Raw genomic sequence first — 23,334 nt, forward strand, 5'->3', positions numbered from 1 at the left:
TATTATTTTAACTCAGTATAACAGAAAACAATTTAATTGCAGCTTTAAAAAATGATACCTCAGAATTGTTCAATTATCATCTCAATTAATTATAATGTTTTAATATAAAATCTGAAATCTGGAATTTCAATCAAATGTTGGTGCACCTGCACGGGATGTGAGAAGCTTTTAGAGAGGGGGATGTCAGAAGGCATATCTGGCAACCGCGGTCTGCCATCTTTGATTGTGAGACAGGCCGCGGCGCGAGCGGGGCCTCACTCAACTAGAAAAACGGTCTGGTACGAGATAACGGGTGGGGAGACATACGGAACCACGGGAAGACTGCGAACCGGTTCCCGCTGTAACGGCCGAGCACACGAGAAGAGACCGGTGGCGTGAAACTGCGGAGAAGACAGAAAGCGCAGGACCGCGCATGTGGAGAGCGGTTTGTTGGCAGCCAGCGAGCGGAGTAGCTAACCATCGTTAGCCGAACTGGGTTAGCAGGCTAGCCAGCTTTTGTAATCCGCCGGCCAGACACGCACTGGTCCACTACAAACCAGGCCGAAACCGGATTTCAAGTAAAGCCGTACAACACCCGAAAGGATAAAGGAGGCACCGGCGGTGGCAGGTGGGTCTGTGTGTCATGCAAGTTGAAAGTGTGAAGTTTTGTTCAGTCGCTGATGGGCTGGTGTGCACACAGCGTTAGCTGGTTAGCATGCTTTGGCCACTGACGGGCTGGAAGTGGAGGTGATGGCGACTGGTAAGAAACGGAACTGTGCTAAACCGTGCAAGCTGACGGCCTGCTTTCAAACGCCACCTATAATGACATTATACGTTTAAAGCTGGCCCGTTGGCTGCGTTATAATGTTGGCGTTTTTGTGCTTAACTTTTGTGAGAGTGAGGTGATATTTGAGCCCGGTTTGGTTGAGTTCCGGCGAAGAGGGCCTGCACTCCCCTGCCGGTATGAGCCACCCAGCCCACCACAGGGTCGATTCATGGGGAGAGATGGCCTGCAGATTCATGAATGGCAGTAATTTAAGAAAAGTAAACCGCACGGAACAGTGAAACCTTTATATCTGATCTGGCTTTTAACCAAGGAACATGTCCTGGTGTTCTTTTCATTTATGTTAAAATGAAACTTTAACGCACTGCTTTCATTTCCAGCCATGATGAGGTGCAGATTTAACGAATTGTGGTCGTAAAGAACATTTTTACTCTGTGAGTATGCATGTTGGCAGGGTTGAGTTGTCTAAGACTCCATATGATTCATAAGCATCTCTTGGATGTGGAAAATACTTGGAAGATAATTAATTGGCTTCATGCTGATGTTTTCTGCTTATGCATTTTAGATTAGTAATGGGTCTACATCTGAATGGTTTCAAGGAGGCCATTCAGGGAAATATTGATTAGAGTAGTACTTATTGATCCACCAGTCAGTGATGGTGCCTGATCAGAGAGGCACAGGGACAAGAAGGGAACAGTCTTTGGGAAGCAGTGATTTATAAAGATAAAGAGAAGTTATTTTTATCCTTCATTTGGCATAAAAAACAACTTTTAAAGGGACTGATATCAGTTTACTTTTTATATCACATCACTTAATCCCATGACATGACTTTTTAGTTCATTTGAATGTCCAATCTAAGCACCTACCCATCCTCATACTGAAACCAAAACCATACTTCACCTTCTTATGGGCACAATGGAATTGCAGACATCTCCCAAAGGAAATGGATTCATTAGGATTGATGCCATTGAATAAACATAATAATTTAAGTCTCTTCCAGTCCTTATCTTTCACCCAGCTTTATGTTCACTGTGCCAAACACACTAAGCAGTCATTAAAAATGGCTTACTAAGCCTCTTTCATTGGCCCTGACCAATGTGAATGTCAGTTGATAGATGCTGAGTGGGTTCTAATTATTAATGTTTTCTATTTATGGGCATTATCATGTGGCAGGTTATCATTTGACAGATATTGATGGCAAAGTCGATAGTTGACGGGGCTTGATTTATTAAGGGTTTAATATTTTCTGTATTATCTGCATTTTCTCTAACTTTGACTGGTGTATATATAAATTGTAGCCCATTATGGCCAGTGTAGATTCTTCTTTTTCTTTTCTTCTTCTTCCTTTTTTTTTTTTAAACTGCACCATTACAGTGCAAAACATAGAGGACCATCAAGAACAAGACTGTCAGTCACATTACAGGTGAAAAAGTACTGCTATCAAGAAGAGACAAAACAAATGCTTTGTAGTAATAATCATATTCTAAAACTAATCATACCACGTTTACTTAGTTGTATTATTGCTGTAAATCAAAATTGCAATTGCATTATGACCAAATTAATCATCTAGCCCCGCTGCAAACAGAATGGTGTCGACATCAGCAATATACAGACACGTAACCTCAGTCTACTAAACTTGCAAGTAGAGCTCACCTGTAAAAGGGAGTCTTGCAAATTAAAAACATTATTTTTACTAGAGATGCACAAATTAAACTTGTCCAGTTTCGATTTGAGAGAACTCACACTGCTCAGCTTATTGTTACCAACACCAGAGTCTGTATTGGACCATTATTTAATCCAAATGTCAGATCAGCGCATCCATTGTCCTAACCTTCATTTAGAGTGCCAATAACCACACAAAACCAATAGTGTTCCTAATTTTTGAGTGTGGATTTATGAGCCATTTTGAACTCTAGTCATATTTCATTGCAGAATAATGTCCACATGTGTATGCATAATGTGTGTATACATTGTTCTAGTTAAGTGGTTGTATGGCAGTTTACTCTGACACAACCAGCATACAACAATTGATTTTGCACAGCAGAACCACACCACTTTCTTATCCACCTTGCCTGTTTACAACTTCCTGTCACAATGTGAGAGGGGAGCAGGTGGCAGCATAACATCTGAGACCCAGTAGCTACCTGGCATATTTAGTTTAAGTATGTCTTTTCCTGTCAAGTGAGGGCAGCACTGTTTAAATGTCTTGTTAATTAGTTATGCTCTACTTTCAAGTGTAAGCACAGTGGCGACAGTTATTAATGCCTTCTCAAATGTGTCAAAAACATCATCTTTGTTTATTAACTTTGTTATCCAGAACAGGAAAATATTTTCACTGCCAACATGCTAGAACTGAGCGAGTAATAGTTTTATTTTTAATTAAGAATTTGGGCTTCCAGCAATTATAAAAACAAAACAATTAAGATGAACTATTATTGTGCTGTATTATGTTTAATAGTGAAGCACTGGACCGATCTTGCTCTGATGTGAAACTTGGTGTTAATGTTGCCCTGTGGTGATTTTGTTACTGCAGTAGTAATCCTCAGAATGAGAGGAACTACAGCTTTGCTACTGACTTTGGTCTCCCCTCTCCTGTGTTTGCGGACAACTTTGGGGCCACATCAGTTGCCAATAATCTGATTTATCTCACTCTTTAACATTCAACTGAGGAAAAAAGATAGAGTTAAAGAACATTTTACAGTTAATTGCCAATTATTTTTTTCTAATGTTTCATGTCAAATGATTCTGATCTTATTATTTAATAAATATTTGATCTAGACTCAGTAATTTTTACCTTCATTAAACAGTCAAAATCTGTGAGAACTGCACACAAACTATTTGATGCACAAAAGAAATGCCAAAGTGCTGATAGTTTGAGTATTTAATAAGGGAAGAAAAGAGCTCCTGCGTGTGAACGCTAATGCAGAGCAGTTGCAGGTGTGCAGGGTTGCACTGGAGGTCAGGCTAGACAAATTAGGGCTGGAGAGCTGGGATGTTATTACAAATCTTTCTCTCTCACTCCTAATATAATCATTCAAAAACTCTTACAATATAGTCTCTTTAAGTGAATGTTGACTAAGAGCAAGTCCACAACATATTAAATACTAAATTACCCCATTTGGTGTAGAGAGCTCATTCTTGAGTAACTTCAGACTTTGGATTTTTATAAATGTGCTTGTTGAACTTTTAAGAACAATTGTATTCATTAATGAGCTTAACAAAAGAATCTTGATTTAGTTTCACCTGTCTTATTCTTATCATCTCAGGTTAATAGGACCTGTCAAAACTTGTCACCACTGTAGCCCCTTTTATCACTTTATAAGAGATAAAAGAAGAGCATCACTGGAGGGACACAAAAAGGATTAACCACAATAGCTGTTTTACATCTGTTATCTTGCTGTCATAAATCGTCATGAAGGCCTTTACTGACAGTGGGGGTTTTTTTCCTCGTGCAGAGGGATTCCTACTCCATCATCCTGGAGTTAGTGGCACCTGATGCCAGTTCTCTACCTGCGAGGGGGTTTGGTTAGACAGATCCTTTTTTAGGAAACAGCTGGATGAAGTTGAGAACTGCCCTTATAGAAATGTGGCCAGCAAGCGCAGAAACAAAAAACTTGAGTGAAGAATTGTCCGCTAATAAACTGATTGTGGGTGCCTCTGGGGAAAAAATGTAAAATTCTAAAATGAGTCATCAAATCTATTTTGGGGAAATTAATAAACCTGGTCTAAGTTGAGAGGAAAAAGAATGAAGAAACCAACAAAAAAAACAAAGGTCTCTTTTTAAAAATGAATAAATAAGCTGAACTGAACAGAATGGAGATGTGTTTTTGATTTAATAAAGGCACTATGGATTTGTATTTGCTACCATCGCTACAGAAACCAGGGGTAATGTTCATACTCTCATCCTTACAGAAAATAAGAGGAAATCTTTTTAATTGAAAGTATTTTGTAAAATGAGAGCCACGTTGTCCTGAATATGTTTGTTTTTTTTTCCTTTTAAGTTAGTTTGTTAGTGTGCACAGGCAGCATTTTGGATAGTGTGGACTGATCTGAGATGTCGGTTCCCCCAAGCGCGCACATACACACACCAACATAATCTCACACTTACAGACTCTGTTACACCACTTCCCCCGTTAATAATAAATGACCTTTGTGTGACATAGGAAAGACACTGCAGCCATAAACGTGTCGCCTCTCTGTCCTTGGAGCTGCTCACTCTAATTCACGTTCTGGTGTTTCCTTTTCTTGGTTACTGAACTGTGTATCTTAAATCCTGCTCTATTTCCTCTCATCGCCCCATTGCCATAACTGAGCAGAGTGTCTTTTCTTATGTTGTGTTTGTACTACTAAAGAAAGGTTTTGGTGGGTATTCTTTTCCTTTTTTTGATAAAAGTCATTATGTCATCTTTTCAGATAAAATTTTCAGCCTTAATTTGGCAGACCATTAAAAGCTGTGAGCGTTAACATAGTCCCTGGAGGGAAACCCCTTTTAAATTCAATACCAAGTCAAACACATTAGTGTTTTAGCCAATAAACTGGGGGGGGGGGGTCTCTTCTCTGATCTTATTTTTCTCTCCCTTGTGCTATAGGAGGCTGGTTCTGGGGGCGAGGCCAAAGGACCAGACTCAATGAGTTTCCAGCGAAATGTCCGAGAAGTCAGGGCAGAGCACCAAGGCAAAGGATGGCAAAACAAAGTATGCAACCCTTAGCCTCTTCAACACCTACAAAGGCAAATCTCTGGAAACCCAGAAAACTGCAGGTAAGCTTCCAGTAATAGTTCTCATTTTTGCCCTTACAAACAGTTTTGTATAGCTAAGAAGTATCCCCATGATCGGAAGGTCGGGGGTTTGAATCCACTGAACGGCTACCCTGAGCAAAGGTACCGTCCCTACACACTGCTCCCCGGGCGCCTGATTGGTGGCTGCCCACTGCTTCACTGAGTGAATATGTTAAATGCAGAGAGAGTAATTTCCCCACTGGGATCAATAAAGTATACATTATTTTTTACTGTGCGAGGCTCCTGACTACCTTAGCCGTAATGCTCCTACAATCCATCATGCGGTGCGGCTTCGTAGCTTACCAAAGTCGTACTAAAACATTTGACAGATTTTGAAGCACTGTGCACAGCATAAAATTGGTTCGAAGTCAGTAAGCACAATCAGAATTCATACATAAGACACCTCATTATTGAATGAGGTTTGAATGATGGACCATATTAAAAAATAACCATGCGTCATTGTAACAGTTGATAAATGGCTAAAGGAAAGGCCTAATAGGTCCACTTCATTGGATTTGATTGGTGCTGCAGCTAAAGATTGTTATAATTGAGTAATTTATTGATTATTCCTTCGATTAATCGGTTAAGAAATATGTTTGTCTTTTAATGAACAGTAATAAATATTCCAAAGAGAAAGAAACACAGGTTTCAAAATGAACTGCTATTCTAGTTTTCATTTTTGAAATTGTAATGTTTTTTTGTTTCATTTGTCAAAAAAGGCTACTGAAGGCTTCAGTAAGCTGTGTTATTTGACCAGTCTGGGATCAGACTAGGTTAACAGTTTATCTGAATATTTTAATACAACGTCTAGAGACTTACTGCAGATTTTTCTCTGTGTAAAACAAACAGCGGTGGATAAAGCATCTTCAAAGTTGGCGTTTTTGTTTTTTTGTTAAATGTCAGAGTTTGTTGATCAGGTGCTTTGATGAAGGACTCCTGCCCGCTTTTTTCTAGTAAAGGTTTTAATGGTGATTACAGGAACAGCGTTGCTGTTTTGGATGCTAGAAACGTGTTTCCTTTCACTCAACCTGAGATCAGTCTCAGTTATGGCACCGCCTCTTCGCTCTTCGTGGTGTGTAAGCAGACTCCGGCTCAAAGTTAAACTCTGCCAGTGTTGTCATCACTGCTGCTGTTGCATTATCAGCGTTTTTGGTTTAAACGGGGGGTTGTCTAGGCTTAATGTCATCAATCTTTTTATTTACATGCTTCACCTAAATAAGTTTGTATCGCAGGACAGTTTTTAGTCGCAAATTTGATTGAAATGCTCACGTTTACTTGTGACAATGGCACGCTACAGCAATAGACAAAGCATGGAAGCAAAGAATTGGAGAATTTTTTTAATAATCTAATTATTCTAAGTACTCGATGAATCTTTGATTTGGCTTAACTGTTTTTATATTCATTCATAGGCAGTTATGAGGTTGTTTGTTGGTATACTTCAGATAAAGAATTATACAGAGAGAATGCATATGAACAAACGGGTGTCTTTTGTCTGTGTTCTATTTAATTTTCAAGTTTATCACTGACGTGTTGGGACTACACTGCAGGCTGCATGAGGAGCAGTGTGACAGCTGTGTTATGAATAAATCCAAAATAAGTCAAACAAGCTGACCCCTATTACTCATGTGACCATTCTTTAAAAGCAGTTCAGGGGGGCAAAATATCCTAATCTTGATCTTCTTCCACATAATGTTTCTTCATTCCAGTGGCTGCCAGACATGGGCTCCAGAGTTTGGGCAAAGTTGCTGTCAGCCGGCGCATGCCCCCTCCGGCCAACCTCCCCAGCCTGAAAGCAGAGAACAAGGGAAACGATCCCAACGTCAACATTGTCCCCAAAGACGGCAGTGGATGGGCATCTCGAACTGAAGCCGGGGAGGAGAGGTGCATTTAACTTGCTTGCACTAAATATCTTAGATCCACATTTATTTTTTTCATACAGAGGAAAATAGTCTAAAAGTTTTACCCTAAGTTACTTAACAGTAGCTGTAATTATCTAATATAAAGTGAAGTATCATTCATATTTCAGATTCATGTTGTTGAAAGCTTTACCCTGTTTTTATGTACCATAGGCAACAGGAGACACCACCACCTCAAAACAAACCAGCAGTGGTCCAGCCACAGGACCTTTCTGTTGGGGGCAGTCGTTCCTGGGCAAACAGCAAGCAGACACAGCTAGACGGTAAATATGTGTACCATTTGCTCCGTAAGCCTTACACCTGCTCAAAAAACTATTATCTATGTGTACACCATGGTTGTGCTTGGAAATTATGTAAAAGATTGTAAACAGTATCCAGCACATTCCCTACTTGTGTTCACCAAACAGAGTCCCAATCCTCAGTCTGCCATTATAGTCCGCTTGGAATGCAGATCATTTGAACTCTGCATAATGTAATGTTAGGGTGTAAAACTTCTGTGTACCAAATTGAGGATTAGACCCTTCAGTGCATCTGTAAATGACTGTTATATATTTAACCTTGTGATTTCTTCACATTTATAATGATCTGCTTGTCCTGGACAGGTTCTCCCCGTGTGAGCAGCCATTTTCACCAGGAGTTTCCCAGCTTGCAGGCGGCTGGTGAGGTCAAGGACGGTCAAGAAGAGGAGCCTTATGGACCAGGCCCAAGCCTTAGACCTCAAAGTATGGACACAGCCACACGGGGGGGTTCACGCTTGCAGTTTTCTCTTGTTATACAATATTTAAAATTTCCAAAAAAAAAAAACTACACTTGTGGAAATATTTTGGGGTGTTTTCTTGTTTGTTTGGTGTTTTGGTTTGGTTTGGTTTTTTGTACAACTTGAACACTACAGTGGCCCTCCAATGAAATGACAGTGCCAGCAGTGGCCCACAGTGGCCTCATTTAAGTTTGAGACCCCTGGTCTAAAAGATTCCTAACTGTAATCAGACAATTAAAACCTCTTATCTGTCTGTCCTGGTAGATGTTGGCAGTTGGCGTGAGGGTGGCGGCAGGAATTTGAACACTGCACCTAGCCCCCCGGAGATGGAGAACAGGGCTTTGGAGGAGGGTAGCACGGCCCCTGGTACCTCTACGCCACCTGTCGAAGCTGATGAACCTGGCCGAAACACAACCACTGATGGCCAAAGGGAGAAGAAGGATCCCAGGGAGAGGTTACCTCCCTCTGGCCCCCCTCAGCCTAAAGTTAATGGAGGCCAACAGCCTCCTGCTGGCGTACCAACTCACTTTGACCCTGCTTTCAGGAGCATGATGCCACCTTATGTACGTAATATTGTTACATATTCTGGATGGGCAACACAAATATCACAACTGCAAAAACTAGTGGTTGTTTTTCTTTACGCTGTGTGTTGATTGCTGTCTCTATGATTTAGATGTTCCACGCCTATCCGCAAATGTCCTTTGGTGCAGGGCAGGGGAACTTCAGATACCCTGTACCGCAAGATGGGGCAAAGTGAGTTTAAGGGATAAGCCCTTGATACTTGGATTGCAGAAAAAAAAGATCAATTTTGAGTTTTTATTAGTACGGTATATTTTGGATTCTTTTAAACATGAAACATTAACATCATTGCTACACAAATTACATGATCACAGAAGCACATTGTGTACACAAGTAACTTATATATTTGTTAGGTTTAAAAATCAACTTTCCTTTCTTTTTCAGGGCTCCTCGTTCAGCACGACCTCAACAGCCACCCCCACAATCCTGGCTTCAAGACCCAGACAGACCCTCTATTATCAGTGCAACTGAACTGAAGGAACTCGACAACTTGGACACTGATGCTGATGAGGGCTGGGCAGGTCAGTAGATTTATATCTTCTATAAATGACAACATCTAATTGTAATAGAAATTTGTCCATCTCTGACATTTCTAGCTTCTTATCAGTCATGTCTATTTTGCATTTCAGGAGCTCAGATGGAGGTGGACTACACTGAGAAACTTAACTTCAGTGATGATGAGGAGAACCAAGCTGCTAAAGACAAGGGAGAAAACTGGTTAGCATTTTTATATATTCATTTACTTTTCCTGCTTTTACTTTTCGTGTTCTTCACTTGCACCACACAAGTGTTTCCCAGTATTGGCAAAATTTGAACTGAGTTGGTCCAAAGTTTTATTAACTTATGATTAATACAGATGGCTACAGTATGGGGAAACAGTCGTATGCATTTGAATGAGGTGGACAACATTATGAGTGATTGTTGGTGCAGTAATGGGCAGTTGTTAAAGATGATTTACAGCGCTTGACAATTCATTCACTTCCATGAGCAAAGAAAGAAATTGATATTCACATATTGCTGGGAGGCCACAGCGTGAGAATGGTTGTTTAATGGAAGCATTATTGTCACTTGTTGATGGGCAAAGTGGCAAATGATTTATGCAAAGTGAAATAATAAAAAAAAAAAATTTATTTTAAATGGAAGTTTGACGGCATTTGTGGTGAAGTCATTAATGAAACTAGCAATTTAGGTTAGTTGAAAATTGGGCATGCGTGTTAGGTGTTTGTTTGTTTTTTACTTAACTATCTTCTTTTCAGGGAATGGCTGGGTAAAGTGGATCGTATGAGAGCTCGGCCAACGGACGGTCAGGAGGGCTGGAAGGAGGGATCTGAGGACCGTGGAGGAAGTAAAGCTTCATGGGCTGAGAGTGTTGATCCCAGAGCCCCATCACCTGGGAGTATGGGGCAATATAATAAATCAGCTGCTACACAGGACTTCCAGGTAAAGCATGTGCAAGTTACCGAAGCCTACTATCATGTCTTCATTTTATTAACACTGTGATCACTTTGTTTATGACTTATTCTCTGTTTTTCAGGCTGGCAGTCGCTCTGGTGGTGGTGGAGCTCAGCGTGGGGGCAAAGCACAGGCTGCAGGGGCACCTGGTGCTGAGGAGGATTCTGAAGCCTGGCGGCAAAAACGGAAAAAGTCTTCTGAAATTTCTGAAGCTGTAGAGCGAGCAAGACGGAGGAGAGAGGAAGAGGAACGCCGGATGGAGGAGCAACGGCTTGCTGCTTGTGCTGAAAAACTTAAACGTTTAAATGAAAAACACCGCCAGGCTAATGAGGGCAAGCCTTCCTCTGCTCAGACCACCAATGATGAGGCAGGAGCTCCCCGTGAGGAAGCATCTTTATCAACTCCTCCTGTTTCTAGTCCTGCACCTTCAGTCCCAGTGTCACAATCACAAGCCACAGTCATGCAGACTTCCTTACCTGAGAGAGGGGAGCGAGATGGAGCAGAACCAAATGCTGAGGAAGAGGTTCACCTGCCTCGTCAGCCCACCCCGCCTGTCCAGAGACCTGTAGCCTTAGCTCCAGAGCAGCCACAGGGCGAGGGAGAGACCTCCTTGGCTGAGGTTGGTCCCATAATGGACGAGAACCAAACTGATAGGACCTCAGTGCCAATCCGAGACTATTTTAACATGGAGGACAACAGAGGTAAGCTAACTCTGAGCAATGATCAAGTTGCAAAAACATTATCTGACTACCACTTGTTAATTAATGCCAATACTGTTTTTGTTTTTCCACAGTGGATGAGCCTCACATGTCTTTGCCCCACAAGGAAACGCCTGCTGGTGACGAAGTCCCTATTGCACAATCACCGCTGGAAGGGGAGGCAGCAGCTGCTATGCGTCCTTCTGTCATCTCAGGCTATTCCAAACAGTTTCAGAAGTCTTTACCACCTCGATTCCTCAGACAGCAGGTAAGGGTTTGGCCTTACTTGGTACATCATTATCTGGTTGTACCATAGGCTAGTTGGGGATCTTAGAAGGCCTGTCAAGCAACATTTCCTCTTTTTAAAAGTTGTCGAGGGAAAACAATTGAGTGATTTATAGTAAAGATGTGGTTTGCACACCTGAGCTGTTTCTTTGCAATAGCTTTAACTGTGACATATGGTGATCAGGTTGAGCGCTCGGTAGAATAATTTGATATGACGTGTCTGTTTGATGGGTTAAGTTGGCTTTAGTTATTTTAAAATTTCTTAAATGTTCTTCAATGCACTTGTAGGAACAGATGAAGCAGCAGCAATGGCAGCAACAGCAGCAACAGCAGAGTGGGGGCTCTGTGTCCCCCTCAGGTGGTGGCAGTGTTCCAGCTGCCCAACAACAGCAGCAGCAACAGCAGCACCGCTCCATGTACCAACCCATAGGCCCTCACCACCAACACTTGGCCTCCATGGGATTTGATCCCCGCTGGCTTATGATGCAGTCCTACATGGACCCTCGGATGATGTCAGGCCGGCCGCCTATGGACATGCCAACTAACATTCACCCTGGTAAGTAGATATGCAAAAGAAATTTGGTGTGGGTGTGATAAGTGTTGCTGTGTGGTTTTTTTCAAAGTACATCTTTTGTCAACTTCAGGGAGGATGCCACCTAAGCAGATTGTACGCAGGGAGCCAGGGGACAACTCAAGCTCTAGCTCGGATTCATTTGACCACTTAACCCGACCAGTTCGTGACCACGGCCTGGCCTCAGACTCACGGATGGTCTGGGGATCGGACCCATACCCACAGTCAGAGCCATTACCTTCTGTAACTCCTCCAAAAGGAAGGGATGATAACAAGGAGCAAAGGTTAAAAAATATTAATTGACAGAAAAAATATGAATGGAACTAATTGGTAATTAACTTATTTTATGCTTTAAACATCTCAATTAAAATTTGGTGTTTTTATTTATAGGATGGATTCTGGTTTGGATCTGGACAGGGGTCTTCCAGCTATCTATCCCCAAGATCACGGTTCATTGGACTCTCGTAAAAGTAACTTCTTCCGGGACCCTTCAGAGTCTCTATCCGCATTTACGCAGGGCCCGGAAGACGTGCCAGGACCTCTTGACAGAGTCCCTGTAGGCACAGGTTTTGACCCAGAGGAGCCAGGCTTACCAAGTGGGGAGGAGGTAGAAGCTCTTGGCCAAGCCATGCTCCAGAGAAATGTCTCACAGGGCTCCAGCCACTCTCTTAAGCTTGAAGAGCCTAGGTTTGACGGGCTACCCCTGGGAACAAAATCACTAGAGGTACAGGAAGCAGGGGAACGAACTGATGATAAGCCCCAGAATGAGCTCTACTCTCAGGCTGCTGTAACAAATAACAGAGCTACCCCTCCTGCTGATGGATTACACAAACAAGAGAAGTTGCCTCTGCCAGCACCCAGCAAGCAGAAGGCTGAGCTGCGGTGGGGTGGGAGATCAGGAGCTGGACGCAGAGAAGGACCAGGAGGAGACAGACCTGCACGTAGATCTGGGCCAATAAAGAAACCTGTCTTAAGGGACATGAAAGAAGAGAGGGAGCAAAGAGAAGAAAGAGAGAAGCGTCATGAGAGAGGGGAAAGAGGGGATAGGCCGAAAAAGGAACAGTCGTCCAAAGCTCCATCTGCAGCTGCTGTTGTATCAGAAGACTCCAGGCCTCACGGTGAGGGAAAGAGAGAAACTGCAGAGGCGGAGGAAACTCCAACTGCCCATCAGAGGGCCAGAGACTCTCAGCCTTCTTCTGGGGCTCCCACCTCTTCTTCTCAGGAGGAGAAGGTGGAAAAGGCACCCAGCAACGACAAACATCCAGAACCCAAACTGCCTTCTCGGAAAGAGTCGAACCTCCCTCCACGTTCCTACCGGCGAGAGGAAAGAGAGAGGGAACGAGAGCGGGAGAAGGAAATGGATAAGGACAGAGAGCGAGAATGGCCGGCAGACTCAAATTTCAAAGGTCGTGGTCGAGGGGAGTATTATTCCAGAGGACGAAGCTACCGTGGGACTTACAGTGGTAGAGGCAGGGGGAGTCGGGGTAGAAGCCGGGCAGAATACCCCTATCGAGAGCCCCGATCACGCTCAGATTTACCATCTGCTGCAGGTGCTGCTGCCTTTCGCAACAGGGAGGAAAGCGAAACACGAAGTGAGAGCTCGGACTTTGAGGTTATACCAAAACGTAGACGGCGCCGTGGTTCAGACACAGACTCTGAAAGTGAAGGCGGGAGGGAGTCTGCCAGTGATACTGGACCATCTGACCGTGAGCCTAGCACCAAACCTAGCCGTCCACTGAGAAGAGAGCTCCCTGGGGAGGGCCGCTCAGTATCTCACAAGCCAGGCTTTGGACCACCTCACATGGGGGAAAAGGTTGGATCAAGAGCAGATGATGAAAGCCGCCCCAAACCAGGATTCCTTCCTAAAGGAGAGCCTTCTCGGCGAGGAAGAGGGGGATTATACAGCAGACGAGGTGGAGCGAGGGAGCGTGGAGGCCCACGCTCAGCCCCTCTTAGACGACCATCAGCCAGAGAACCTTCTTCCCAGTGGCCCTCTAAACCCATGGAGACATTCAGGCCTGAAGATGCAGAGTCCACATCAAGATTTGACAATCCTCCTACTGACCGACGACCCCCAAAATCTGAGGGGAAGAAATTTGGGGAGGGGGGTCCTCAAAGTAGCAGAGAGAGGCCTCGTCGATCTAGACCAGCACGGCCCCCAAGGCAAGATAAACCGCCTCGCTTTAGGCGTTTAAAGGAGCGTGAGGCTGCAGTTTTGGCTAGTGGAGAGTCAGCACCCAGTCCCCCTGTTCCTTTACCCTCAGTGCCTCCTGCTGCTGCTGTGCCCAGCACTGCAACTGCCCCAATCCCCCTCTCCCCAACTCTCTCTAGAGCTCCAGGAACCCCATTAACTGTGCCTGCAGAAACGGCAGCCTCTATGCCCACACCTGACCTGCCGTCTCCTTTAGAAGCGCCTTTGCCTGATACAAGTAGTCCCACTATTACTGCTGCTGGTACCAAGTCGCCTGATTTGTCAAATCAGAACTCGTCAGATCAGGCGAATGAGGAATGGGAAACTGCTTCTGAGAGTAGTGACTTTAATGAAAGGAGAGAGCGAGAAGAGAAGAAAGGAGCAGTGGAGCCTGCTAATGGAGCAGCTACAGCATCTGCGCCAGCCCCTGCACCACCCCAGGGCTCTTTGACTCCCAGTAAAAGCTCACCTGATGGAGGGCTGACACCAAAACGTGATGGAGCTCCTGGAGCCAAGAGGAGCTTCTCGAGTCAGAGGCCTACAGAGAGACAGAATCGTAGAGGCAACAGTGGAGCCAAACCAGGGCGCAGCTACACAGGGGGCAAGGGAGAGAGGAGAGGAGGGGCCAAAGCTGGCCGCAAAGGGTGAGTGTGAGACAATGAGGCTTTTGTCACTTGCACAAAGAAGTTAAACAGAGTGCCGTAGGATCACCCTGCAGGTTTATTTTCAAACAATAAACCATTTGTGTAGTTATTATGCCTAATTAAGAGTTCAACTGAATAGCACCAGTGCAGAATGTAAATATCGCAGTAGTTTTGAAGTGGCATGTTCTTGTTGTTTTAAGTTCAAGACTGGGTTTCTTTCCCATGTAAAAAAATCTGGAAAGGGGTATAATCATCATAGTATATTTATTATACACAATCAATTTTATGGGATGTAGGAACTAAATTCAATCCTTGTAACTGAGCTTTAAGTTTTGTTAAAAGGGGCCATTATTTCTGCATTTATTTAGAATGATTCTTCACTCTGGTGATCAGTATGCTATAATTGGCTATCATAAAAGGAGCTAAATACGGAATCAGACTGGTGGTATTTTTAGACTTTTACTGTGTCTCAGGTTTCTGAAGGAAAGCAGCAAAATTCTCAGTATTTCTTGTACAAGCTGTCTGTGATTTTGTTTGTTTTTGGTTTTTTGCATAAATATACAGGAATTAAAGGTTTAAATGTTTTTGCTTTCTACGTGTCTCTTAATGAAACAGCCCTGCAGCCCAGCAGAACTTGGAGACAGCAGCGCTAGCACCTGGAGGAGCAGCCCAGCGACCTGCAAAAGAGCAGGCCGCGCGTCGCAAAGATGAAGCTAAGCAGGCCACCAAGAAGCCCAAGGAGAATGCTCTTTCTCAGTTTGATCTCAACAATTATGCCAGTCAGTAAACATGCTCATAGATTAAGCCTGTACTGCACTCGAGCTGTTTATCACTTGAAAACTGAGGTTAAATTTGTTGTTATTGTAGGTGTTGTGATTATTGATGACCACCCGGAGGTTACCACCACAGAGGACCCACAGTCCAGTGCCAACGATGATGGTTTTACAGAGGTTGTCTCCCGAAAACAACAGAAGCGTCTGCAGGATGAAGAGAAACGGAAAAAAGAAGAGCAAACTACTCAGGTAGGGGGAACGATAGTTTGTGTGGTGCAATGTTTAAAGTAAAAAATGTAGGTGTGCAACTAATATCCACACATGTCCCACAGAACTGGGGTAAAAAAGGCCCCGGTGAGAAGAGCAGAGGAAGTGGAGGAAAGCTGCCACCAAGATTTGCTAAAAAGCAGTCATCGCAGCAGCAGCAACAACAACAGGCCCCTCAGTCTCAGCCTCCTGTAGCTGCTGCCCCCCAGGCCCAGCAGCAGCCTTCAGTTCCTGCTGCCCAACATCCTCATCATGCCTCCTCCCAGCCTGCTGCTTCACCTCAGACTCTGGAAGGAACAGTGGCTCCTCTGCCCTCTGTTCCCCCTGCTGCTGCAGACTTCACGTCAAAGAGCCTACCCCCTGCACCTGCACAGACACACAGTACTCTGGGTACTGAATTGTGGGAGAACAAGGTAGCGGGTGGTACCGTCCTTCCTGATGTCAAGAAGCGTGAGTGGAAAAGTTCATTTTGGTTTTAATCTTCTTTTAACTCTTGAAATTTGCTGTGGTTGAATTGTGGATGGCTTTCTAATCTAAAATATACAATGTTTATTCCAGTTGGTCCAATAAGCCCTCCCCAGCCACCTTCTGTGAGTGCCTGGAACAAACCTCTTACCTCCTTTACTGGTACTGTCTCCTCTGAGGTAGGTAAAAATGCTTCTCACACCTTCCTCTTTATTGTTTTAATGCTTTTGTCACATGATAAACCATGAAAAATGTGTTGGTTTTTTTTTAGGGTATAAAGCCTGGAGCTGAGGGCAGCGTGGAGCTGGGAATAGACAGTATTCAGTTTGGAGCGCCATCATCTGCAGGCAGCACTGACAGTGATGGAGTTCCTGCGTTGCTTGAAAGTGGCTCTGAAAACAAACTACCTGCTCCCAAAGAACAGAGACAGAAACAACCTCGAGCTGGCCCAATCAAAACACAGAAGGTACACAGTCTTCTAGAAATGCAGTTTTGTGTTAAATGACACTGGCTTGTGTAATTTCTGTAAATATTTACTCCAGCCTAAATGTTTAATCACTTCTCCTCAGCTACCAGAGATGGAACCAGTGGAAACCAAGGAGTACAAGCCAGGTCCCATTGGTAAAGAGCGCTCTCTAAAAAATCGTAAGGCCAAAGATGCACGTGGAGGAGAAGCTGATGGGATGGAGGGAGGAGTACCTGGAGGAGTTGCTAGCAGAGCAGCAGACTCCAGTCCTCCCACTAGCGACACCACAGTACCAGAGCTGGGTGGAGACATTGAGGGCATGATCACAGTCCCCTCAGCAGAGTACAACAGCAACTCTAAGGTATACTACAACTGTTTTACAACAGCTCACATTGAGCTAGATGAAGTCCTGCTATAATTAACCCATATAGTCTGATGACTGAAATGGGGGAGAGTTTAGTTTATGTCCTCAATTTATTGTTTACAGATGGAGCTAAAAAATACAATGATAAAGAAACCACTTCTCTTTAGACAATATCAGGTCATTATTGAATGCATGTAAGCAAACACCATCCATCTTTTGCTCACCACACATTGTGGTTACTTGCAGGCAACCAAAGTCTGTTTAAATGTGATCAGTTAGTAGCACTTGGGCTACAAGCAGACTACAAATGGAAATCAGAACACTGGGCATCAAATCCTGTCCCTCAAACTCTGTTGAATGACTTCATTTGGGACTTCATTCATGGCTGGCACAATATTCAAATTATTACTTAACCAGTGATGTTTTTTTCCCCAAAATTCTTTACTGTTTCATCATGAACAACATTTAGTTAACACTTATAGTACTTTTGTTACTCTATTTTAATATAAATCCTTCATATTAAATTGTCTCTCAGGAGTCTGTCACTGACTACACCACCCCCTCCTCGTCGTTGGCCGACAGCGTTCCCACAGCAGGCAACAAAATGGAAGAGAGTTTAGTGGCCAATGTGAGTATATGTCTTTACACAGGCTCAAAATGTTACACACCATTTTTAATTTGAGGAGATTACGTCTTTTTTTTCCCCTCCCTTTGGTTCTATGTTTTTTAGGTGGCACTACCGCACTCATTGCCTCTCCCTCGCCGAGAGACCCTCCAGCAGAGCTCCAGTCTCAGTACAGTCTCTCCAGCTACTGTTGACCTAACACTAAAGGTACACAGATGTACAGAAAACTCTAAGCAACATTATTTTCTGCAAAATTTTGTTCTCTGAACCATCACTTAAACACTTATTTCTTTACCTCTTCAGATGGAATCCGCACGTAAAGCATGGGAAAATTCTCCAAGTCTGGAGAAGAGTTCTCCTGTCACCACCTCTTCATCCCCCATCACCTCCTGCGCTTCCTCATACTCCTTCTCCTCAGCCTCCATGCCACAGATCCCGGTGGCTTCTGTTACCCCCAGTACCTCACTATCAGGTAATGTAACTCGCACTCAAACGTATCCTACTTCATACAGTATTGTTTTTGCAAACTTGTTAAAACACATCTTTTAATCATTTTCACCTTGCAGGCTCTGCCACTTATACGACATCGTCCCTCAGTACCAAAACCACCACAGCCTCTGACCCCCCTAACATCTGTAAGGTGAAGCCCCAGCAGCTGCAAGGTGGAAGTTTGTCCTCTTCTAGCAATAGCAGCAGTAGCAGCAGCTTCTCTCAGCTTGGCTGTGTGCCTCCCCTCCTGCCCCAGCAACAGCAGACCCCACAGGTGTACGTCTCCCAGTCTGCAGCAGGTGAGGGGAAAACCTGACTTCTGATATATACAGATTTTACAGGTTTTGTTATTACATATTTGTGGATTTCTTTTGTGTGTGTGTGTGTGTGTGTGTGTTTCTGTGTGTGTGTTTCTGTGATTGATCTGTAATGTTTAACATGTGTAGGTTCTGCAGCTCAGATTCCAGCCTTCTACATGGACACTAGCCACCTCTTCAGCACACCCCATCCTCGTTTGGCTCCTCCTTCCCTGGCGCAGCAGCAAGGTTTCCAGCCCGGCCTCTCACAGGTAAGAATACAACAATACAGTTAAGTCTTTAGAGAAATATTAAAAGACAAAACCATTTAATTTTTTTCTTCTTCCCCCACCTTATAGCCAACTGCCGTGCAGCAGATTCCTATCCCTATATATGCTCCTCTGCAAGGTCAGCCTCAGCATCAACACACGCATCAGGCTCAGCTAGGACTCGGCGCCGGCCCTCCAGTCTCACAGCCACAGGACCTCTTTAGCTCTTCGCTGCAGCCTTACAGGTAACGGCATCACAGGCTTTCAGTTTGCTTCTCCCCTCCCGCCATTGTTTCTTTCATCTCATTCTCTGGTTTTGTCATCCATCAGGTCCCAGCAGGCATTCATGCAGAGCAACTTATCACAGCCCTCTATGATGCTCTCAGGACCATCCCTCCACAGTTATCCTGGTGTGCAGGCACCTGAGCTGGGCAAGCCCCAGTCCAACTTGGCTTATCAACAACCCTCCTCCACCCAGCACATTCCCATTCTGTTTGAGCCGCAGCTGAACCAGCCCTCTGGCATGGGCGGGTCTCAGCTCATTGATACACACCTGCTGCAGGTAAACGGAAAATCATATGGACAGTGAATTTGATTAATTTGTATATGCATGCATTTCATCTCACTTTTTTTGTGCCTTTGGTTCAGACTCGACAGGGAATGAATCAGCACTCGAACATGTACTCAGGGCAGGTGCAACAGCATGGTCAGAGTAGCTACTACAGCAACACACAGTCACCCAGTTCTGCAATGCAGCAGGTAACCTACATGCAAAAATAACAGATTTAAAATTTATGAACCTGTTCTGGGTTTTAAATGTTGGACCACACTTTTTTTTTTTTTCTTCTTCTTCTCACTTGGGGTTACCGTTGTTTTAATTTCTCCCCAGGTGACGGTCCCTCAGCTGTCCCTGCCTAACTTTGGCTCGGGTGGAGGCCAGCCCCTCTTGGCACTACCTCCCACTCCTCCCCAAACCCAGCCCCCCAATATCAACCGACAGCCGCCAGTCTCTCAGCCGTACCGAGGCATCATGGGCCCCAACCACAGCATGATGCAGCCTCCCACCAGCAAGGTATTGAACCATCTGTATTTGACAATTTAAATAAACAGAGAAGTTTTTACGTGAGACTCAGTGGCTTTTTGTGACGTGTTGTAGATGGACATGGATATGAAACTATTTGGCAGTGGGATGGACGTGAAGCCAGGGACTCCTCCTGTCGGCGGCAGGAGCACTACACCCACCTCCAGTCCTTACAGGTAAATGCGTAAAAGTACAGTTAACATTGTTACCATTTTTATTTGAAGCCTTATTTAATGTGGACAAAACAGAAGAGAACAAACTGTAATGAAAACAAGTCATTTTATTTAGATATCCCTGTGTCACAAACTAAAAATGTACCTTAAGGCGCTTCTTATTCTCAGGAGTGTTCATAGGTTTTGTTAATATCATGTTTCTGTAATGTTTCTTTGACTTCTCTCTGCAGGGCCAGCTCCACCTCTCCTAGCAGCCAGTCCAGCAAGATGAACAGTATGCTCTACCAAAAGCAGTTTCAGCCCAGCTCTGCCGGCATGAGAATGACGCAGCACTTTCCTGGCCAGTTCAACCCACAGGTAATAATCTAATTTAGTTTTTCTTTGGTAACTTGCATAAAGTACTAATTTTGAACTATTAATTCCAAATGATTGAGTTTATTCTGCTCCCTTTTTATTCAGCTTCTGTCTCAGCCCAGCATAGTCTCTCCTCTGGTTCGCCCTCCTCATGCTAACTCCTTTGCTGGAGGTGTCCAGCGCTCTCCCATGGGCCCTCCAATGTCACCCAATGTAAGCGGTGGGCTCATGCCTCACCCCAGACCGCAGCACCCACAGCACAGCCAGCACCCCCCACGAGGACCACCTGGCTCAACCCTTGCACCCAGAGGCACGCAAGCAGCTCTAAAGGCTGAACAGGACCTAAAGGTGTGTCTGCTGTTATTTGTTTGGTGGAGTAGCCTGTGCAGTCTAATGGATATATTAGTTGAATTATTTGTATTTTTCTTTCTCTCTTTAGGCAAAGCAGCGGGCTGAGGTGCTCCAGTCCACTCACAAGTTCTTCTCAGAACAGCAGCAACAGCAGCAGCAGCTCAAGGCCCCACAAGCCAGCAAAGCATCTCGAATCGATCAAGGAGGAAAACCCCCGCTTGACACATCAGCTCCAAACCACCAGACAGGAGGCGAGCGCCCAGATTCTGAAAAACCCTCCGCATCCACGGCCAAGCCCATACGGACTGGCCCCATAAAGCCGCAGGCCATCAAACCAGAGGAGGGAAAGTAAAGCACTTCTGACCCTCTTCAGATAATGAAACGAAAGGATGGAAGAGAGAATCTAGCCCCATTCACTCAGCCACCACCTCACATCAGCCCCGAGGACAGCGTGGGGGAGAAGTTGGGTAGAGATACAGATGGTAGTGGTTACTGACAGTAGGCCCTTTGGAGTGTAAACAAAATCCTCTTCCTCATCTTTCTTCCCCCGTCTTGTCCCGCTGTAGGTGGGGGCATTTGAGTTGGGTTGTTCCATCACATTTAGCTGCCGGTAAAGTTGCTGAGCAAGCTGTTCAATAGAAATCTACTGTGACGGTAGATAACGAGAGAGTTGGGGAGAGAGAGAAATCTGAAATTTGCTGCTGAGTTTGCCATTTTTATAGCTCTTCATTTCTGTTCAGTTTACCCTCCCACCCACCAAATAGGATCACACATTATATCAGATCCCTGTTTTGTTAACAAGAGAATGAATCAAATTTGTTTTTGTAGTTGAAGCAATCTTAAGGGGATGTCATTTAGTGAAGCACACGTTTTGTTCCCCAATCTCCCATTATAACTAATCCAGAGATCCGTGCAGGCGTGCACACCCTCTCGCTCAACGGTTTGATCCGATTACTGCTCAAAGATATGAATTCTGAAATCCTGTTGTCATTTGTTTTTTCTTTTTCTTTTTTTTTTTTTTTACCAGAATTGAAATGTGAAAATCGCAGCTTTTGATTGACTTTAATAATCGATTGAGTTCTTGATTCGTCTGCCTGTGAGCCTTTGCTCCTGCCTTCTGCTCTCATCTCCTTGCCTGAGATTTTACTGATGTGTTGGGGTGGGTGTGTGTCGGGTCTGTGTGTGTGGTAAAAACAGGGAGAGCTTGTAGCTGGACTCTCCTGTATATTTAGCCAAAGGTTAAAGCATAGCAGAGATGAAGTCGCAGCCTTTTTAAGATTGCTGAGATTTGAGTGGATTTACAGGTTTACATGGATGATGTATGATCACTACTTGCAGTCGTTCCAGTGTAGGAGCTGCTGTCACACACACCCTTTCACTGCTTTCACACCCATCCTTGCTATCACACACACATACACACTTCACTGTCAAACACCGAGACCTGCTGCTATTGACTGATTTTTAGAGTTTAGCTAGAGTTTAGCAGGGTAGGGCTGGGTAGAGGAACCGGTGAGCCGATCGTTTAAAACAGAAATCTTTTCAAGTGTGTGTGTGTGTGTGTGTGTGTGTGTATTGACCTTTACGGCGAGAGGGAACAGGAACAGGACGGAGAACAAGTTTAAAAAAAAAAAAAAAAAAAAAAAAAAGACAGAGGGAGAGAAGCCTCAAATTCTGAAGTTTTTGGGCAGAAGGACAATTATTATTTTGTTGTCTTTGCTGATGAGAGCAATCAGTGCTGTTTTCTCTCTGCCTCACCTCCACTGGCTGCCCCACCCACAATGCTCTCATCTTGGGGTTGCGGTGACAATGGTCCTTCAGAAATGTACAGTAGTATGCGCCCTGAGGTGGTGAGGGGACTCCTCACGTCTACCCTGGTTGAGGGAAAAGTCCTTACTCTGGAGGGGGGATTAGGGAGGGAGGGTAATGAATTGTTTGTTTTGTTTTGTTTTTGATTTTATTTTATTTTTTGTTGTACTTGTACAGGGGTTTCATCGCTGTATTAAAATATGTACGGTCTTATTTACATTCTCTTGGTTTGGTTACAGAAACTAATAAATAATATACTGTTGAGATGTTTTTCAGTGAAGTGTGCTTTTTACTTCCGAGTCCTTTTCGATGATCATGCTGTGAAATTTCTAATCAATTTAATTCTGGTTTTGATTGCATCTGACCACTAGGTGTCAGTAAACACCATTTTAAATGGGCACAATGGAGCGCTTACATGAGGAAAACCCATTTTCTTCTCGTTACGCCTTCTTTTGAAGAGCTGATGGAAAGGTCTTATGACTGGTCAGTAAATCACTGATGTTTTATTACCCCCTTAACCCTCTCAGGCTCAAATTAAACTTTTTGTTGCTAATGCACAACCAAGTCCTGCAATGGTACTTCTGAGTAAAAGAAACTCATAAAATATGTATGTGGGGTAATCGGGTTGTTAGTATTTAACTGTTGCAAATCTGCAACGCCTGCCTGGAGAGGGTTAAAGTCACTGCTTGACCAGGTTAACAGGGTTTTGTCTCGAGAGAAAGTACTTTAAAAACCTTCCAAATATGCTAAATATAATTTTATTTATTTGAAAATTACAGATTAAATCTTTGCTAATTGGTAAGACTTGATTTTTATTCATTTGAATCGCCAGTAATCAGCAGTGCTTTGAGCCCTTTCAGTTTTCCAAGACTTAGAATGGTATTTTAGTAGTATTAAAGTAATATTTCCTGAACCATATAAT

General features: G+C 44.0%; 1 protein-coding gene across 1 annotated transcript; it reads left to right on the forward strand.

The window, feature by feature from the left end:
* Window positions 1-218: 218 nt before the first annotated feature.
* Window positions 219-22,676, forward strand: prrc2c (proline-rich coiled-coil 2C). Its single transcript, XM_006790127.3, has 34 exons — window positions 219-607; window positions 5,353-5,522; window positions 7,247-7,421; window positions 7,610-7,719; window positions 8,059-8,178; window positions 8,478-8,776; window positions 8,887-8,966; window positions 9,177-9,313; window positions 9,422-9,509; window positions 10,049-10,232; window positions 10,327-10,945; window positions 11,038-11,210; window positions 11,516-11,783; window positions 11,872-12,082; window positions 12,189-14,633; window positions 15,249-15,412; window positions 15,501-15,655; window positions 15,739-16,123; window positions 16,232-16,317; window positions 16,410-16,604; window positions 16,708-16,965; window positions 17,504-17,596; window positions 17,699-17,800; window positions 17,897-18,065; window positions 18,160-18,381; window positions 18,529-18,650; window positions 18,738-18,892; window positions 18,978-19,209; window positions 19,296-19,406; window positions 19,537-19,719; window positions 19,804-19,904; window positions 20,132-20,258; window positions 20,361-20,603; window positions 20,695-22,676. The coding sequence occupies exons 2-34, from the start codon at window positions 5,408-5,410 to the stop codon at window positions 20,956-20,958; spliced, it is 8,391 nt and encodes a 2,796-aa protein (XP_006790190.2). The 5' UTR covers window positions 219-607; window positions 5,353-5,407; the 3' UTR covers window positions 20,959-22,676.
* The last annotated feature ends 658 nt before the right edge of the window (window positions 22,677-23,334 follow it).

This window comes from Neolamprologus brichardi, chromosome 23, assembly GCF_056152115.1.
Source record: "Neolamprologus brichardi isolate AB-2024 chromosome 23, ASM5615211v1, whole genome shotgun sequence".
NCBI classification, from domain to species: Eukaryota; Metazoa; Chordata; class Actinopteri; order Cichliformes; family Cichlidae; genus Neolamprologus; species Neolamprologus brichardi.

Bases quoted from the DNA above. Each gene is read 5' to 3' on its own strand.
- prrc2c (XM_006790127.3), top strand. From the start codon at position 5,408: ATGTCCGAGAAGTCAGGGCAGAGCACCAAGGCAAAGGATGGCAAAACA. The intron at 17,801-17,896 runs GTACACAGATGT...TTACCTCTTCAG, and splicing joins CTGTTGACCTAACACTAAAG to ATGGAATCCGCACGTAAAGC. The intron at 18,066-18,159 runs GTAATGTAACTC...TTCACCTTGCAG, and splicing joins CCCCAGTACCTCACTATCAG to GCTCTGCCACTTATACGACA.